At 48.3% G+C, this 15,314-nt stretch overlaps 1 protein-coding gene across 1 annotated transcript; it reads right to left on the reverse strand.

The window, feature by feature from the left end:
• Nucleotides 1-3,855: 3,855 nt before the first annotated feature.
• Nucleotides 3,856-7,320, reverse strand: LOC136546251 (phospholipase D alpha 1-like). Its single transcript, XM_066538217.1, has 4 exons — nucleotides 7,182-7,320; nucleotides 5,709-6,712; nucleotides 4,756-5,636; nucleotides 3,856-4,664 (listed from the first exon to the last, which is right to left on the reverse strand). Exons 1-4 carry the CDS (start codon nucleotides 7,305-7,307, stop codon nucleotides 4,204-4,206), a joined length of 2,472 nt encoding a protein of 823 aa, XP_066394314.1. The 5' UTR covers nucleotides 7,308-7,320; the 3' UTR covers nucleotides 3,856-4,203.
• Nucleotides 7,321-15,314: the final 7,994 nt, after the last annotated feature.

Genomic DNA, 15,314 nt, shown 5'->3' on the forward strand with positions numbered 1-15,314 from the left:
TACATGATTTTATTATATGAAATGCTTCCAGTAGAGTTTCACTCAGTTTCTAACGTGTGGGGAAAACACTCTTGGAGTTCCACTCAGTTTCCAATGCATAGGAAAATATTGTGCGTCTATCGTCTAGATAAACTCATTTTCTCTCCTTTCTCATAATTTCTGTGTCACACCATCATTTTTTTAATGCGCCACCTCGTTAAGGCCGCATTTGATATAGCTTCTTCAGCATCTTGGAGAGTTGTTTGGCACAATTTTTTGAGAGTTTACCTTTGTGCCATTATAAAAGTTTGCAATTATCTACAAGCTATTAAAAAGTTCGAGCGGTCACAGATGCCACGGCTACAAACTTATTTGCCCTCCACACCATTCCACCGCCCTCCACGTCATTCCATCTAGTTTTGGCTCTAACGGTATCAAACAGGTGGATGAAATAACAATTTTGCCATTAAGTCAGTTATAGAGTTCTAATTTTCTTCCCTTTCCTCCTGCACCACTCAAGTCTGCTAGAGTTTTTTTTTTTTTTTTTTTTGCTTTGCTCTAGTACAGTAGTACTACTCCGTGGTGCCAAAATTGAATAATTTTTTTCTCAACACCAATTTTATTGATATTCAAATTATTTGCAAAAAAATTTAGTTTTTGAACATCACAAATTTAAAAATCTCGCTACTCATATTAAACAACAACCATATTCCGACGGCAACATTTTTGTTCTACCCGGTACCCACGACTAATTAAAATCAAAACAAAAATAATAATAGGCCAAACTATTATTTAAACATTATATAATTTTTTTCTCATCCTGGGTAGCCAGGATAACATGAACAATCACATCAGGCATTTCCTAGTATTAGCAGACACTATAATATCGGGTGGCAGCCCATGGTTCAGGCATTCGCTCGAACATGTGCACGCAGCTCGATCTTCGGCACGCAGAGGTGGAGCGCTTCGACGTACTGGACCTTGTGCACGACCCAGTAGTGCGGCGCGGCGGCGAGCCCAGGAACGCGCAGTCTGGCTCCCGGCAGGCGCGGCGCGTGCGTGCACACAGCGTCCATGGCGAGTGCATGCTGCCGAGGTTTGGGAAGAGCGTGCTGCCCCTGGCGCTAGCGCCGGGTACGCCGGACTCGGGCATTTGTCGTGGACGCTCCCGAGCAGCGTCACGACGGAGAGGAGGCCGAGCATGAAGCGCCAGCTCGGGTGGTCGCCCAGCGTCATGTAGAAGATCATGCAGTAGGAGAAGAACGTGCCGAAGGAGCCCGTGAACTGCGGCAGCGTGTTGAGGAGGCCCCGGATCTCGGGGGGCGCCGTCTCGGAGATGTAGACGGGGACGAGCGTGACGGCGAGCCCGACGCCGAAGCCGTCTGCCCTGGCCGACCAACCGCCGTCGTCGCCGCCGGCTATACCTCCACCGCGTCGGCCTCGGCGCCTCTGCGCCGGCTTGACGAGGTCGCGGACGGCGGGGTCGGCACCCGGCTTGGCGTGGCGGCGAGGCTCCCGACCGCGGCCCTGGGCGCGGCGAGCAGCAGTAAGTCGCAGCACTAGCCGAGGCGGGGACGTCCGGGCGGCGCTGCAGTGACCAGAGAAGAGCGGGAGCAAGGAGAAGGGGACGAAGGCGGCGGCGGCGCTGGACTCCGAGTCTGAGCGTGCCTGTGCAGGACAGAGGATAGGGTTTTGTGAGGCAGAAAGAGAGGCATTTTAGACATTTTGACTGGTAGGGCCCACATGTCAGGGTTATCGAACCGTTAAAATCTAACAGAATGTGATGGGAGTGACGTGGAGGGTAAATAAGCCTAGAGCAATGGCACCTGTGACCGGTTGAACTTTCCAGTGGCTCGTAGACAATTACAAACTTTTATAATGGCATAGTGGTAAAACTCTCCAATATTTTTTTTTGCCAAATGGGGTTCTTCGCTAGCGCTCCACTCCACTCTACCTCTCAATTTCCACTCTCTAGAGCCGAAAGAGACCCGCTATGCAGTTTCGTTCAGCTCCTCCGATGTTGCGCATGCGTCTTCCTTGAAACGCCCCTTCGTACGAGCCAAGGTGCCAAGGTGCGGTTAGGGCGCCGGGCTATGGGACACTAGAGCGTAGCCGCTGTGGCGTGGGGGCCAAGGAAGCCAGAGGCATGGAGGCATGGTGGGCGGATAAAAGGAAGAGAGAAGGAACATAAAGGCGAAATAGGAGAAGAGAAAAAATAAAGATATTATGAATATTTTACTTTTTTATCTATCATGAGTTGTTTTATTAAATGTTTCACCAAAACAATTTCAGCTCCATCGGAATGGGAGCCGAAACAAAAAAAAACTACAAAGAATAGTTGTACCAAACAGAACCTAAATAGGAATAAAAAAAACTCCAACTAGAAATTTCCTTTGTAGTCTTCAGGCGTTTCTAACCCAAAAACTATGATATTCTTGCCAAATCATGTGAACACTGCATATAAAAAAACTAGATTTTCAAAAGATATTTTTTAAAAGAATTTTTTATCCGATATATGTCTTCTCTCACATATCCAATCCAGTGATCGTTCAGGGTGTGTTTAGTTCGCGAAATGAAAAATTTTGGATGTCACATCAGATGTTTCGGGATGTCGGAAGAGGTTTTCGGATACTAATAAAAAAACTAATTACATAGCTCGCCTGGAAACTGCGAGACAAATTTATTAAGCCTAATTAACCCATCATTAGCGCATGTTGGTTACTGTAGCACTTATGGTTAATCATTGCCTAATTAGGCTTAAAACATTCGTCTCGCGATTTCCAACCAAACTGTGCAATTTATTTTTTTCGTCTATATTTAATACTCCATACATGTGCCACCAGATTTGATGTGATACTTTGTGCTGAATTTTTTTTGAAACCAAACGGGGTCTAGGAATGAATCAAGCGAACAGTCCAACCGCGTGCGTCTCAACTGGCGTGCCTCCCCCCTTCCGGTTTTGCATGCTATGATGTCAGTGCTGACATGTGCGAAAAAAGTAAAGTATTTACTTTAAATTGCAATAACTTCTGAACGGCGTATCTATTTTAAATTCCGTCCACACTAGTGTGTTCTACACGAAACTAGACCCCACTTGAATATCTTTTGAACAATTTTTTCTAGTAACAATTTATATGTATTAACTTATAACATATAAATTATAACTTATACACACAAGTTGTATTAAATAACTTATGTACATAAGTTGTATTGAATAACTTATGTGCACAAGTTATGTTTGATAAATTTTGTACATAAGTTGTGTTTCATAACTTTTGTGTTTTCAAGTTTTTGCATAAGTTATTAGTTAATTTATTTCTTTGTGTTTAATAACTTTTGTGTTTTCAAGTTTGGACATAAGTTATAAGTTAATTGTTCTTTTGTGTTTAATAACTTTTTACAAGATTTGTTTTTATAACTTTTGTGTTTTCAAGCTTTGAGATAAGTTATATGTCAAAAGTTATATGTTACAAGTTTTATGATATAAGCTATATTTTATATGCTTTATGGTATAAGTTATATATTATAAATTAATATACATAAATTAGTATTAGAAAAAAAATCTTCGAAACATATGTAAGTGAGTCTAGTTTTGTTCGGCTCGCCGCGTAGAAAACAACGGTGCGGACAGAATTACAAGTGAATACACCATTCAGAACTTATAGCATTTTAAAATAAACATTTTCTTATTTTTGATGACGTCAGCACTTCCTGAAAAAGCAAGGAGGGGGGAGGCGCGGTACCAAGTGCTGCGCGCGTGCAGTTCATTGGCTTTTTGGTTGAGTGGCTGCTAAAAAGGAAAAGAGTTGGAATATTTTTTTCCAAAAATAGTGGGACCGTTCGGCTGGTGCAAAAACTGTACTGTTTATGGCTGAAAGTTACTGCTTACAACTGATTTTTTCTCACAAATTTCTCCAGATTCATCCAGAATCCTCTAAATTCCTCCGAACGAACGGAGCCCGTATGTCTTAAAATTGTTCGCTTCATTGCTTTTTGGTGAGCGTTCATTGTTTAGCGTGACCGTTTCTCTCTTTCTCATATCACGTCTCTTTGTATTTTGGTTCGCACGTAGACGTAGTTTCTTATTTAATAAACTATTTTATCCTCTCTTTCTTAATTCTAATGGCATATAGTTAGTATATGCTATAGCTAATGAACATAGAAACACTCTTCACGAGTGCCCTTACAACTAACATAACCGTACAAGTAAATTAAACAAGCATATCAGGTTGTCAGGATGTCCGGGAGCTTCACCGCTTTCCTCCCCCTCACCGGCGCCCTCGTGTCCGGGAAGCACCCGTCGGCCGGCAGGTCATCCACCTCGCCAAACTCCGACACGGTGATCGGGAACGGGAGCAGGTGCCCCGGCAGGTCCTCCACCCTGTCCTGCGTGTACGAATCCCACAGCCTCTCCGCCGCTCGCCGCACGGCGCGTACGCACTCCAAGCTCTCTGGCTCCAGGAACAAGGCTCCGTCGTCGGCGTCCTCACTGGCATGGCGGCCCATGATGAAATGCTCGTGCCACAGCGACATCCTGAACCCGTGCACCTGCCCTCGCGCCCGCCCGCACGGCCCGTTCAGGTGCGCCGGTTGGTAGCTCCCCTGCGCGATCTCGCTGTCCCGGTTGCCGGCTAGCGACCGCTCGTTCAGGTTCGCCGAGCCGACCATGACATACTCGTCGTCCACTGCGCGCAACAGTGCGTCACCAACGAAACAGTGAGATGAGGCTGCGAGGTCCAAGGTGACAACGCAGGAGACGTTGTAGAGAGCGCGTACCGATCATGAGCTTGGCGTGCACGTAGATGGGGCCGCGGCGGTTCACCTGCGCGCGCCAGTAGTCCGTGTCCTCCTCCGGCGTCTCCGGCGGCGAGTACTCGCCGGGGAGCGGCGCCTCCCGGTTCCCGAGGCAGAAGAAGTTGAGGTAGTCGCAGGGGTGCGCCTGGCCGCGCAACCCGGCGTCGTCGATGGCCTTGGCGACGATGCCGTACATCATCTCCACGGTGCGCCTGTTCCAGAGCAGGATGGCCTGCACGGCCTCACCCGCCGGCACGCCCTCGGGCCACATCGGCGTCACGACGTACACCGCGAACCGCTCGCCGCGCCGGATCTTGGCGGCGACCTTGAGCGCGATCTCGACGGGAACCAGGTTCAGGCACCCGGCGTCCCTGTCCTCCGCCCACGACGCGCACCCGCCGAGGAAGTACTGGTTCTCGATGTAGATGAACCGCCGCGCGCGCCGGACGGCCTCGACGTAGCCGATCTGTATGCTGCGGTCCACCGTGACGTCCTTGCCGCTCATCAGCCCCATCGCGGCGGCCTCGGCCGGGTCGGAGGGGAACCCCACGACCGACGCGTCGTCGATGGACCGGAACACCTGCACGTTCCACGGGTCGTTGCTGATGGGGTCGGGGAACGTCGCCGGGCTCAGATCCAGCAGGCAGCCGCGTATGTTCTCCGGCGCCTGCTTCCTCCACCGCTGCTCAAAGTTGGCGAGCACGTCCCACGCCGCGGGACCTTCCAATGTGCAGTGCACGTCGTGCCACGGCTCCCGCGGGCCCCCGCGCTGCAGGGAGGCGTGCTTGTAGTTGTTCTGCATGAAGTCGTGGAGGTACGTCGTGTCGAGGTCCCTGAACAGCGTGTGGTTCTCGTCGTCGTACCTGGTTGAACACCTCGCATCGTTAGCTCAGCTTCGGGCTCTGTTGTAGCAGCCAGAGCAACTGCATCAGTACCTGCCGTCGCAGAGGTCTATGCCGCCGATGAAGCTGACGACGTGGCGTTCGTCGGTGCCCGGCGTGGCTGCGTCGAGCGTGATAGTCTTCTGGTGGTGCGTAAACTCGGCGCTGGTCTCGACGTGCTGCACCATGGTCAGCGACGCGTCGGCGTTGCGCGGGCAGAGGAAGCACCTCACGTTGGTGCCCTCGAAGAACCTCCGGGTCTCCTCGTCGTGCGTCTTCATCAGGCCGGCGTTGCCGAGGAACGACACGGACGTGTTGTCCTGCCACGGCATCACCAGCACGGCCACCCCCTCGTCGGCCTTCCGCTTCAGCAGCTCGCCCAGCGTGACGCCGTCGGCGCCGGGGACCACCGCCCGACGGCCCGCGTCGCGCACCAGCGTGATCTCCGTGTTCACCGACCACCCCGCGACGTACACGAACCGCCGCGCGTCGCGGATGGCGGCGAACAGGTCCTCCCACAGCCGCGCCGGCCGGTACGCCAGCCCGCCGTCGAGGCGGACCCCCGGGTCGAACGCGTCGGACAGGTGCGCGTTCTGGTACAGCGTGACGCTGCAGTTGGTCCGCTCCGGGAAAAACACGGGCTTGACGCCCGCGAATTCGGGGAGGCGGACGCCGGCGCCCCAGAACGGGTCACGCTCCACGTCAAAGAAGTGCAGGCGGACGCGGAGGCTCGGCGTGTGCGTCTCGTGGGCGTGCTCACCGCCGCGGAGGTCGAGCCAGCACTCGAGCGGCTGTCCGGAGGCGACGCGGGCGGCGGGCACGGACCCGGCGCCGAGGACGCCCGCGCCGATGAGGTGCTGGTTCTTGACCGTGAAGGTGACCGCCGCGGCGGCGTAGGCGCAGTGCAGGCGGAACGACTGGTTCCAGGCCGGGCTGGTGGGGTGGAACTCCACCTCCCGGGTGCGCGCCACCCGCGCCGCGCCGACGTCGATGTCGACGTAGAGCCGGCTGTGCTGGAGGCAGTGCACGCCTAGGGACTCCTGAATCTTCTCCGTGGCCTGTCCGTCAACAGAGCACGTGCCGCCATCAGTCACTGTGCACAAGATCTTCACAAGGTTTCCAGTTTGCTCTGTTTTGTCTCAGAAGTCTGTTGTTCCTTTTGGATATGTCATTGGATTATGTACTATACTATAAAAAATCATCATTTTTTCCTTCTTTCGTTTTTAACCACATCTGCAAAGTAAGCAATACTCCCCATGCATATGTCATGAGGATTTGGTAATTAATTCAAGCGACGGTGCAAAATGCGTTTCACGTTTTGTCAGTCTAACGGATAATCCAACAGTCAGTGGCAGTAGGTGACCACGAACTGCGAAAAGGGTGAGCATCCTTGACGGCCAATACATTAGCTCGCAAGCAAACCATGGCCGCAAAGCAAAGCACAGCTCACTACAGAGAGAGAAGCCAGGCTGCAGCTATTCATTGCAGAGCAGAACAGAAACGAACAGAGGCGTGCCTGTCTTTTACCTCCATGATCCGGCCGTGGATGGCGTTGTGGAGGTGCTCGGCCTCGAACACTGTCGCTTCCAGGACGCCGTGGAGGTAGACGACCTCATCGGCGGCGACGCCGTCTCCCTCTACCTGAGAGCCCATGATGCCTGGCGTGCTCGGCTCGTTGCCGCCTTCTCTTCCCGCGCGTGGCTGAGCTTTTATAGCCGACTTGGCAAAGCATCAAAGGGAAGAAAGAAGCCACGTATATTGGCGCCCGATGTAGCCCCTTTCCACCATCAGTACCATTTGTTTATGCTTTTCCAGCAAAGCCAACGCCAAATTTCCCACTAGATCGAAAGATTCCATGGAGTTTTGCTAGTCATCAGCGAAACACAAGGCCATGCAGCATGTTAGAAAAGGCACTGCAGCATGGGAGAGAGGGGCGTCTTCCCAAAATTCGTAAGCAACGGTGCCGGCACAAAAGCACAAGTTTACGTTGAATTCATCCGTGAAGAAACTAGGCCCCATTTGATCCTCGGAATTAAATTTATTTTAATAATTATAATTTAGGCACTAATTAATTAAGCTAATACAGTTGCATATGGTATATACTTGTATATTATTGTTAGTCATACAAGTAAGATACTTATATGTTATATTTCTACTGTAGAGAAGCGAGTTGAAAAGAATGCTATAAGTTACAGAGTAGAAATATAGCATGATGATCTATAGAATTAATTTTAATCTTTCAACCTATGAATTTACGATAGGCTTATTTGTGAGCTTAAGAATGTTGTAGAATGTTAAATTCCAAGTCAAGTAGCCTAATCTATTTAGTAGATTCAAACGGACCCTAAGGGAAAGGATTTAGAATTTAGTTTGGTTTGAATTGGGAATTTGAATCAGAATTCAATTAACCTAAACCCTGGAACGGTTCTCAGTAATCTCTCTTGAATGGTGATGGTCTGATAGAGGCTTCAAGGTACCTTCACTAGACTGAAATAATAATACCACGATACAGACGTTTTTTAGTTTTTTCTACTGGTTTCACTGTATGTGTGCGATAAGGGTGCATCTCATATATGTGAATGTATCCGTGTATGTATCGCATAGGGTGTGCACGCACTTGTCATGTCATATTGATATAAAAGGATATTAGGGACTTTTGGTATAGCTCTACTCTCTTAGAGTATCTTCTGCAGCTCACCAATAATCCATTTTAAATAAAGAGGTATTAGTGATCAACAGTACTATTTTTTTTATTATTATTGAGAGAGTCATTGCAGCAAATCACCAATACACCAACGTCAATATACACTTGACATGTGGGACTCGAATGTTAGTTGCTTCTCCCCGTCTCCCCATTTATTTCTATCCCTCACCTCTCCCTCTCGGGCATGGTGGATGGGGGCGGCAAGGTCAACCTACTCAGCTCAGACTGTTGATAATTCTCAACGTGAGTACCACAGACGGCTAGCTGTGATCCTCAAGCAGTCATGGTGGCGAGAAGTTGGACGACGGGGGTTTGTGTTGGGTGAGATGTTTGTTCGGCGCATGCTCGCAGCGGCGGCGCCAAATCCCTTTGGGGGAGCAGGGATCGGTCCTAGCTGCCCGTAATGATCTCCTAGTATTGCAACACGTCTTGGTTGTCAGGGCGCCTCACTCCTCGCTTGGCGCCGCTGTCAGGTGTGGATCTGGTGACTCAGGGGGAGGATGAGGTCGACGAAGGGCGGTAGCCATGCCTGCTGCTAGAGCTGCTCACGGAGATCACACGACACGTGGACGCCGTCACACCGATGACATATGGCGCTGGCCGTCGCGACAGGATGTGGTGTTGCGCCTGTGCCTGGAAGTGGCATTTGTGGTGGGCCTTAGGCTATTGAGGGGAGATGCAACTCTCCTTTTATTTGAGGTGGAGATATTGGTGGCCACCAACAAAAAGAAAGAGCTAATCAGGGAAATTATATAAGGATGATAGGTGGTATTGGGAGCTATTGAAGATGCTCTTATTCTCTTATGAAGTGATTCTGTTTGGGAAGCAGGATTAGGAGCTGGTGGGAATTGATTCTAGAGTTGGTGGGAATTGAATCGGAGTGGAGCTTTTTAGCTTCTAGCTCGCAGGTAAATAGCGAAGTGTTCTTATCAGATTATCATCAGAATCTAGCTGTGTTTCACCAGATTGACTGTCTATGAACGATATTCTCATGGAGAATATAGAACTGGAAGCGCTATAAATGCCCCCCTAATGGTCTTAATCGATCTTAGATGGTGAGGCAACATCAGTACATCACTAGAAGATTCAATTGGAGCAATTACGATGAACACAGTAGTGATCCAAGCAGAAACATAGGGCGCATCGTCTTGTGCTGGATGCACTATGCAGACAACCCCCACTCCTGGTCCTAGGTGGCTAGGTTCGATTGCAACCACCACTGCGTAGTGCCTTGGAAGCAGGAGCCAAGTTCGTGGCAGAACTGGTGATCCCTGTGAACACAATTACCCTAGACCCTAGTTAGCTTTCGCTTATAAGATTTAAGTTTGTGTCTATTCGGAAAAAAATTGCAGTGATTTGATCTTTTTTTTCGTTTAGTTTCTAGGTCCAACAAAAACATGTCATCTCATGGAAGTCATGCTTGAAGACATAAATTGTCTTTTAAGATGACATTATATTTTGCGCTCAAGATCACACGGATTAATGACAAAAGCAAGGCGTGCATTTTGATCGTGCGTGTCAAATTCATGTTTCCTACTAATACTGCACCACACCTACTAGAGGATATCCAAATCAATCCACCCAAATGAAATAGTTGGGTATGTACGTGCCATTTTGCCTATGCACAACAGTGGAACCCACAATCCTCCAATAATCCTGATGCAATGTGGTCTACTCACTCCATCTTGGTAGTAGAGATATAGTCACTGAAGTCATTATCAGCCTGTTCGGGAGGCCGTATCGTATCGTGAATTATTTACTGCTGGCTGGTTTGGTGTGAGAGAAAAACACTATTCCTGACTGGAAATTTACGATCATTTACGAGCAAGCGAACAGGCTGTATATCCTTCATCGAAGCCCATAATTTTCTTTTATGCTTTGTTTTTTTTTTCACATTGCAGCTTTGAAGATCTCACAACTTAAATTTGGAGACTTTGTTTTTTTTAGGCAAACAGGAGGGGGTTAAGTCAAGACTGGTGGAGGATGATACGTTGGTTTCCTCTCTGTGGCAAAACTCGTCAAGGACATTTTCTTGGCTTGTTGGTGGTGGCGTGCAGTGTTATCAGACTATAAAAGTTAGCTGCTTCGCCTCTTGCTCTACTGGTGAGTTTTTGCTTGTTTCCTACTCCCTGCATTCTAAATTAGTAGACGTTTTGGTTTTCTTAGAGCATCTTCACTAAAATTCTCACATTGCATCTCCTATAAGTTGTTTTAAGAGAGTACACTAAAATTAATTTAGGATATAGAAGAGTACTGTTACAATAGATTACCTAAGACTTGTCTCCTTTACTTAGGAAGATGATGCTTCTTTGAAGAGATCTCTTAAAATTATAGGTATATGAGATAAGATAGAAGATCTGCTGTAGCTCCTTCATCTCCTAAAACACTACCGCTCCATTCCAAATTATAAGACGTTTTGATTTTTTTAAATACCTATCTTTTGATATGCACCTAGATATATATTATCTATGTCTAGATACATGGTAAAGGCAATGAATCTAGAAAATCCAGAATATCTTATAATTTAGAACGAAAGTACTTTTTTTTATAGGAGATTGATAGGATATCACTTTAAAACATTGCTTTTTAACATGTATCTAGACATGATGTGTACCTAAATGAATAAAAAGAGTTATGTATTAAAAAAACTCAAACGTCTTATAATTTAAAATGGAGGGAGTACTTGTCAACAGTGCACATGTTCAGGTTTCGACCCTGTTTTTCCTTATGCCTTCAAAAATCAGGCAACTCTATATTTAAGTTTCTTTGTCTAATAAAATTTGCACGGAACATTTTCCCACCCTTTGCCTAACATTATTTGGAAGGCATGAAGTGAGTTTAACTTAAGAACCAATTTTATTTTTCTATACGTGCAAACAAATTTGGTGGGAAACATATTTTTCTTTCATGCACATATAGAACAAATAAAACTTCATACGGCGATACCTTAAGGAGAAAAGAGCTTGGTCGGCTTTTATTGATTCTCTGACGTCACAGATCATGGAAGGAGCAGAGTCTCGTCTCCAAAGACAACATACGTAGCAAAACAACCTCCCAACTCAGATAACACACCAGTCACCAAAAAAAAAAAAAAAAACACACCAAATGAATGAACACGCTTACATTACAAGTCTGAGACTGCACTCAACAGATTATCCACTTATGTACCGAACACATCTATAACGGCCAAAATTGAAGCGCCAAGCATCCAAAGCACAAACTCACGGCAAATCGACAACAAACCTCGCATCATCATAGACGCTGACCTTTTCCACTGAGGTTTAACAATAAATACATTTCTAAGAAAATAGAACAGCTTTCGAATGCTCCAATAAACTGAAGACCTTTTTATATGTGCATGAAAGAAAAAAAAAGGGTACGAAGTGAGTTTAGGTTAAGTGTGTAGTGTGGTTGTATGCTTCCATGTCCTTTTGAGAAATCTTTTGCTTAAATCTAGGAGGACTATTGTTATTGGCCTTACTATTGTTAGAAATTTAGGTATTTTCATGCTTAATTTAATCTAGAAAATCAATATTAAAATATTATGACATCAGATTTGTGCATGTGTGACGAATCTATCACAATAGTAAACAAGACGAACATACTGATCAAAGTAATAATAGTGAAAATCACGAATTCAGTAAGTATAGTGATATACCCTGTGGAGTGACTAGTGCCTGAGGCACCGGTGGCTCCATTCACGCTAGTCGACATAGCATATTGTGTGAAGTCATGGACAACAATCGATGCATGAAGATGTTCGTAGGGCAGTGCCGCGAATATTCACCAGGAAGAAGACTTGCGCGCGCTAATGCTGGTCGTGAAGAAGACATCTAGATCTCTTGCTAGGAAGATTGTAGATGTAACAGATCGGCAGCGAGCAGCCGCGTTAGATGCTCCCCAAAAACCTGATCGCCCGGCACACCCGAACATGTGTCGTAGACGTGGGCGTGGTTCTGGAGGCTTGCTCTCCCAATGCCCGTGCGCGCAGAAGTTGGGACGGGAAAACTAGAAAGCAACAATAATAGAAGAATGATGGTGCTTCATGTTTATATTCACGCGAGACTAAAGACGTGCACCCTTCTTATTTGCACGAGAGATGGAAGGCAAAGAGGGAGAGGACGAACCTAGACGTCAGGAAGGCGCTCATCATTTACCAATAACCATAGCCATAATAACAAGAATTACTAGTAATTGCAGCCATAACAATGACCATTATAAGTCCAACCATCAACCACAATTAATCCACCATTATCAGGTCAAAATGACTAAACCAACCCACCCCGCACCATGCTGTGGTTGTCCGCTTTGGCCGACTCTGTGTTGTCGCATCACGCAGTCTCTGTTGCACCTAGCATTTAATCTGAACCTTAGAATTTATTTGATTTTAATTGAACAAAATTAGACCAAGCCTAATAAAACCCAACAACAATGGCACTTTAATTATCTACTAGAGTTAATAGCTAGAAAGCAATTGATTTTTTTACAGTTTATAAAATAATTAGATAAATAAGACATTTCTCTCCCTTTATGTCGGGGACCAATACTAGGGTACCCGAAGAGAAGGGGCTAATGGTCATTATACGTTAATCCATTCAGGCAGTCAAAGGTGCGACTACAGCTCAGACCGACACCGAGGTCGTGGGCTCCACCTCGCCCGACCTCTAAGGGCGGGCTCCGCCTCATCCGACCCCAAGGGCGGGCTCCGTCTCGCCCGACATCTGAGGGCAGGCTCTGCTCGCCCGACGTCTGAGGACTGACTCCGCCTTGCCCGACGTCTGCAGGTTGGCTCCGTCTCGCCCGGCGTCTGCAGGCTGGCTCCGCCTCACCCAACACCAAAGCCATGGGCTTGGCCTCGCCCGACCTCTAAGGGCGGTCTCCGCCTAGCCCAACCCCCAAGAACGGTCTTCGCCTCGCCCGATGTCTGAGGGCGGGCTCCTCCTCGTCCGACGTCTGAGGGCTGGCTCTGCCTCACCCGATGTCTATAGGCTGGCTTCGCCTCGCCCGACGTCTACAGGTTGGCTCTGCCTCGCTCGACGTCTGCAATGGCTCCTAACGGAAGCTCACACCGCCGCCAACCACTATGGGCCAGAAAGTACAACCCAAGGTCAAACTTCTGGCATCGTGCAGGGAGCGGCCACGTCTCAACATGACCTGTCCCTACGACATGTCATTCTAGGGGACTCACATCGCCCATAGTGACGGACACGTTGTCACTATGCTGCATACTCCTTGTATGGCCATTGATCAGGACGCTGATTCGTCACGCCACCCGCCGGGGCGGAATGGGACGTCAAAACCTGCTGACAATGCCAGGGCATGGCGTCGTCAGGCGGATAGGCGCCCGGTGTGGGGCTATCCCTGTCACCATCGGCCATGTTAGCGAGGCCCGCATAAAGGAAAGGAAAGGCCCGATAACCCTGAAGGACTTCCTCTCCCACTCGCTCTCCTCTTTTCTCCCATTGTAACCCGTGCTTTCCCTTGGCCTATAAATGGGAAAGTAGGGCGTCCCATTAAGGGGCATCGAACTCGCATTACATTGCACCGCATCAGATCAGAATCACTAGCATCGAACCTCGAACACATAGCCGAGCAGCTACCAAGCTCTTGGCACCGATTCGTCCTTTCCACCAGAGACTTGGGACATGTCCCTCTCTCGACCGTTTGTAACCCCTACTAGGAACTTTCAGTGCTAGTAACACTAGTAGCAGCAACGAAATAGACGTAGGGACATTCTGCCCAAACTAGTATAAACCTCGTGTCCTCTTAGCACAACATCCAAGCCAGACACGCAATAATACAAATTTATTCGTTGGTGTTTACTCGAAACACCAACAGTTGGTGCACTAGGTAGGTGCGTTTACGTGTCTCGATATCAACACCAGGCCTCGGATGGCTAGTCACAACCTTAGCTAGGTCCTAGGTGCGCACGTGCGCTTCGAGGACCTAGACTTCATCATCATGATGGAGGCAGAGTTGGCGATGGCTCCCGTCATCGTCCGACCACTCCCCTCTGCTGGCCTCGACACAATCATCGAGGCGCTTGAGGAGCTACGGCTGCACGCACTGGAGTCCCATGCCCCCGGGAGCAACCAGCCCCTCGACTTCGACTACAGGAGGTTGGAGCACTAGCTCGATGTCTTCCTAGGACCCTAACCATCCCTAGAATACCTGTGCCACCCCACCTTCTCGTTCACCAAAATCATGGCACAGCTCGCTAGAGGAGAGCCCCTCTCCCTGGAATACCTCATTCGAAGTGCCCTGACAGTGCTCCCGTTCGGTTTCCGCAACGTCGCAGAGACCGTTGGTCGCCTTGTGGCACCATGCATGCCTCTATCCCCCACAAACGATGAGTTCGTGGAGGTAACCAAATACATCGCGGAGTCTTTCCATGACCTCCTCATAGAGGAGTCAGAGTCACCCTTCGGCTTTGACTCTAACCAGAAGCCATCACCCCTCTCGTGAATGCTTCATGGTAGGTACCTCCAAAGGACATGTCAAAAGCATTCATGAGGAGGAGGCTACCCCGACTAATGACCTCGATGATGAGGTTGAGGGTGAGGCAGGGGCCCCACCCCGCCTACGGGTGGAGCAGCTAAAGGCCCGGCACCGAGAGCTCGAGGAAGCATGACTCTAGCTCGAGCAGGAATGCGTGGAGCTCGATCGTGAGATCGAGCGCCACAGAGACGGTGGGCGTACACGTGCCATGGCCTACGACGTGAACCGGAGGATCATTGAGGACGATGAAGCCCTCCCACACTTTACCCGGGTGAGTGTAACATCCTCGATGTTAAAAAAATAATTAAGAAGGTGATCATGTCATCATTATGCATAATCATCACGCATCAACTCATGAGTGCATTTCATGTTTATATTATAGTATGCAAATGTTATTTTATGGAGTGTTTTATATATTACCTGAAATAATGTTAATAATAATGATTAGGAAACTTTGT

The sequence above is a fragment of the Miscanthus floridulus genome, chromosome 3 (assembly GCF_019320115.1).
Source record: "Miscanthus floridulus cultivar M001 chromosome 3, ASM1932011v1, whole genome shotgun sequence".
Taxonomy (NCBI): Eukaryota; Viridiplantae; Streptophyta; class Magnoliopsida; order Poales; family Poaceae; genus Miscanthus; species Miscanthus floridulus.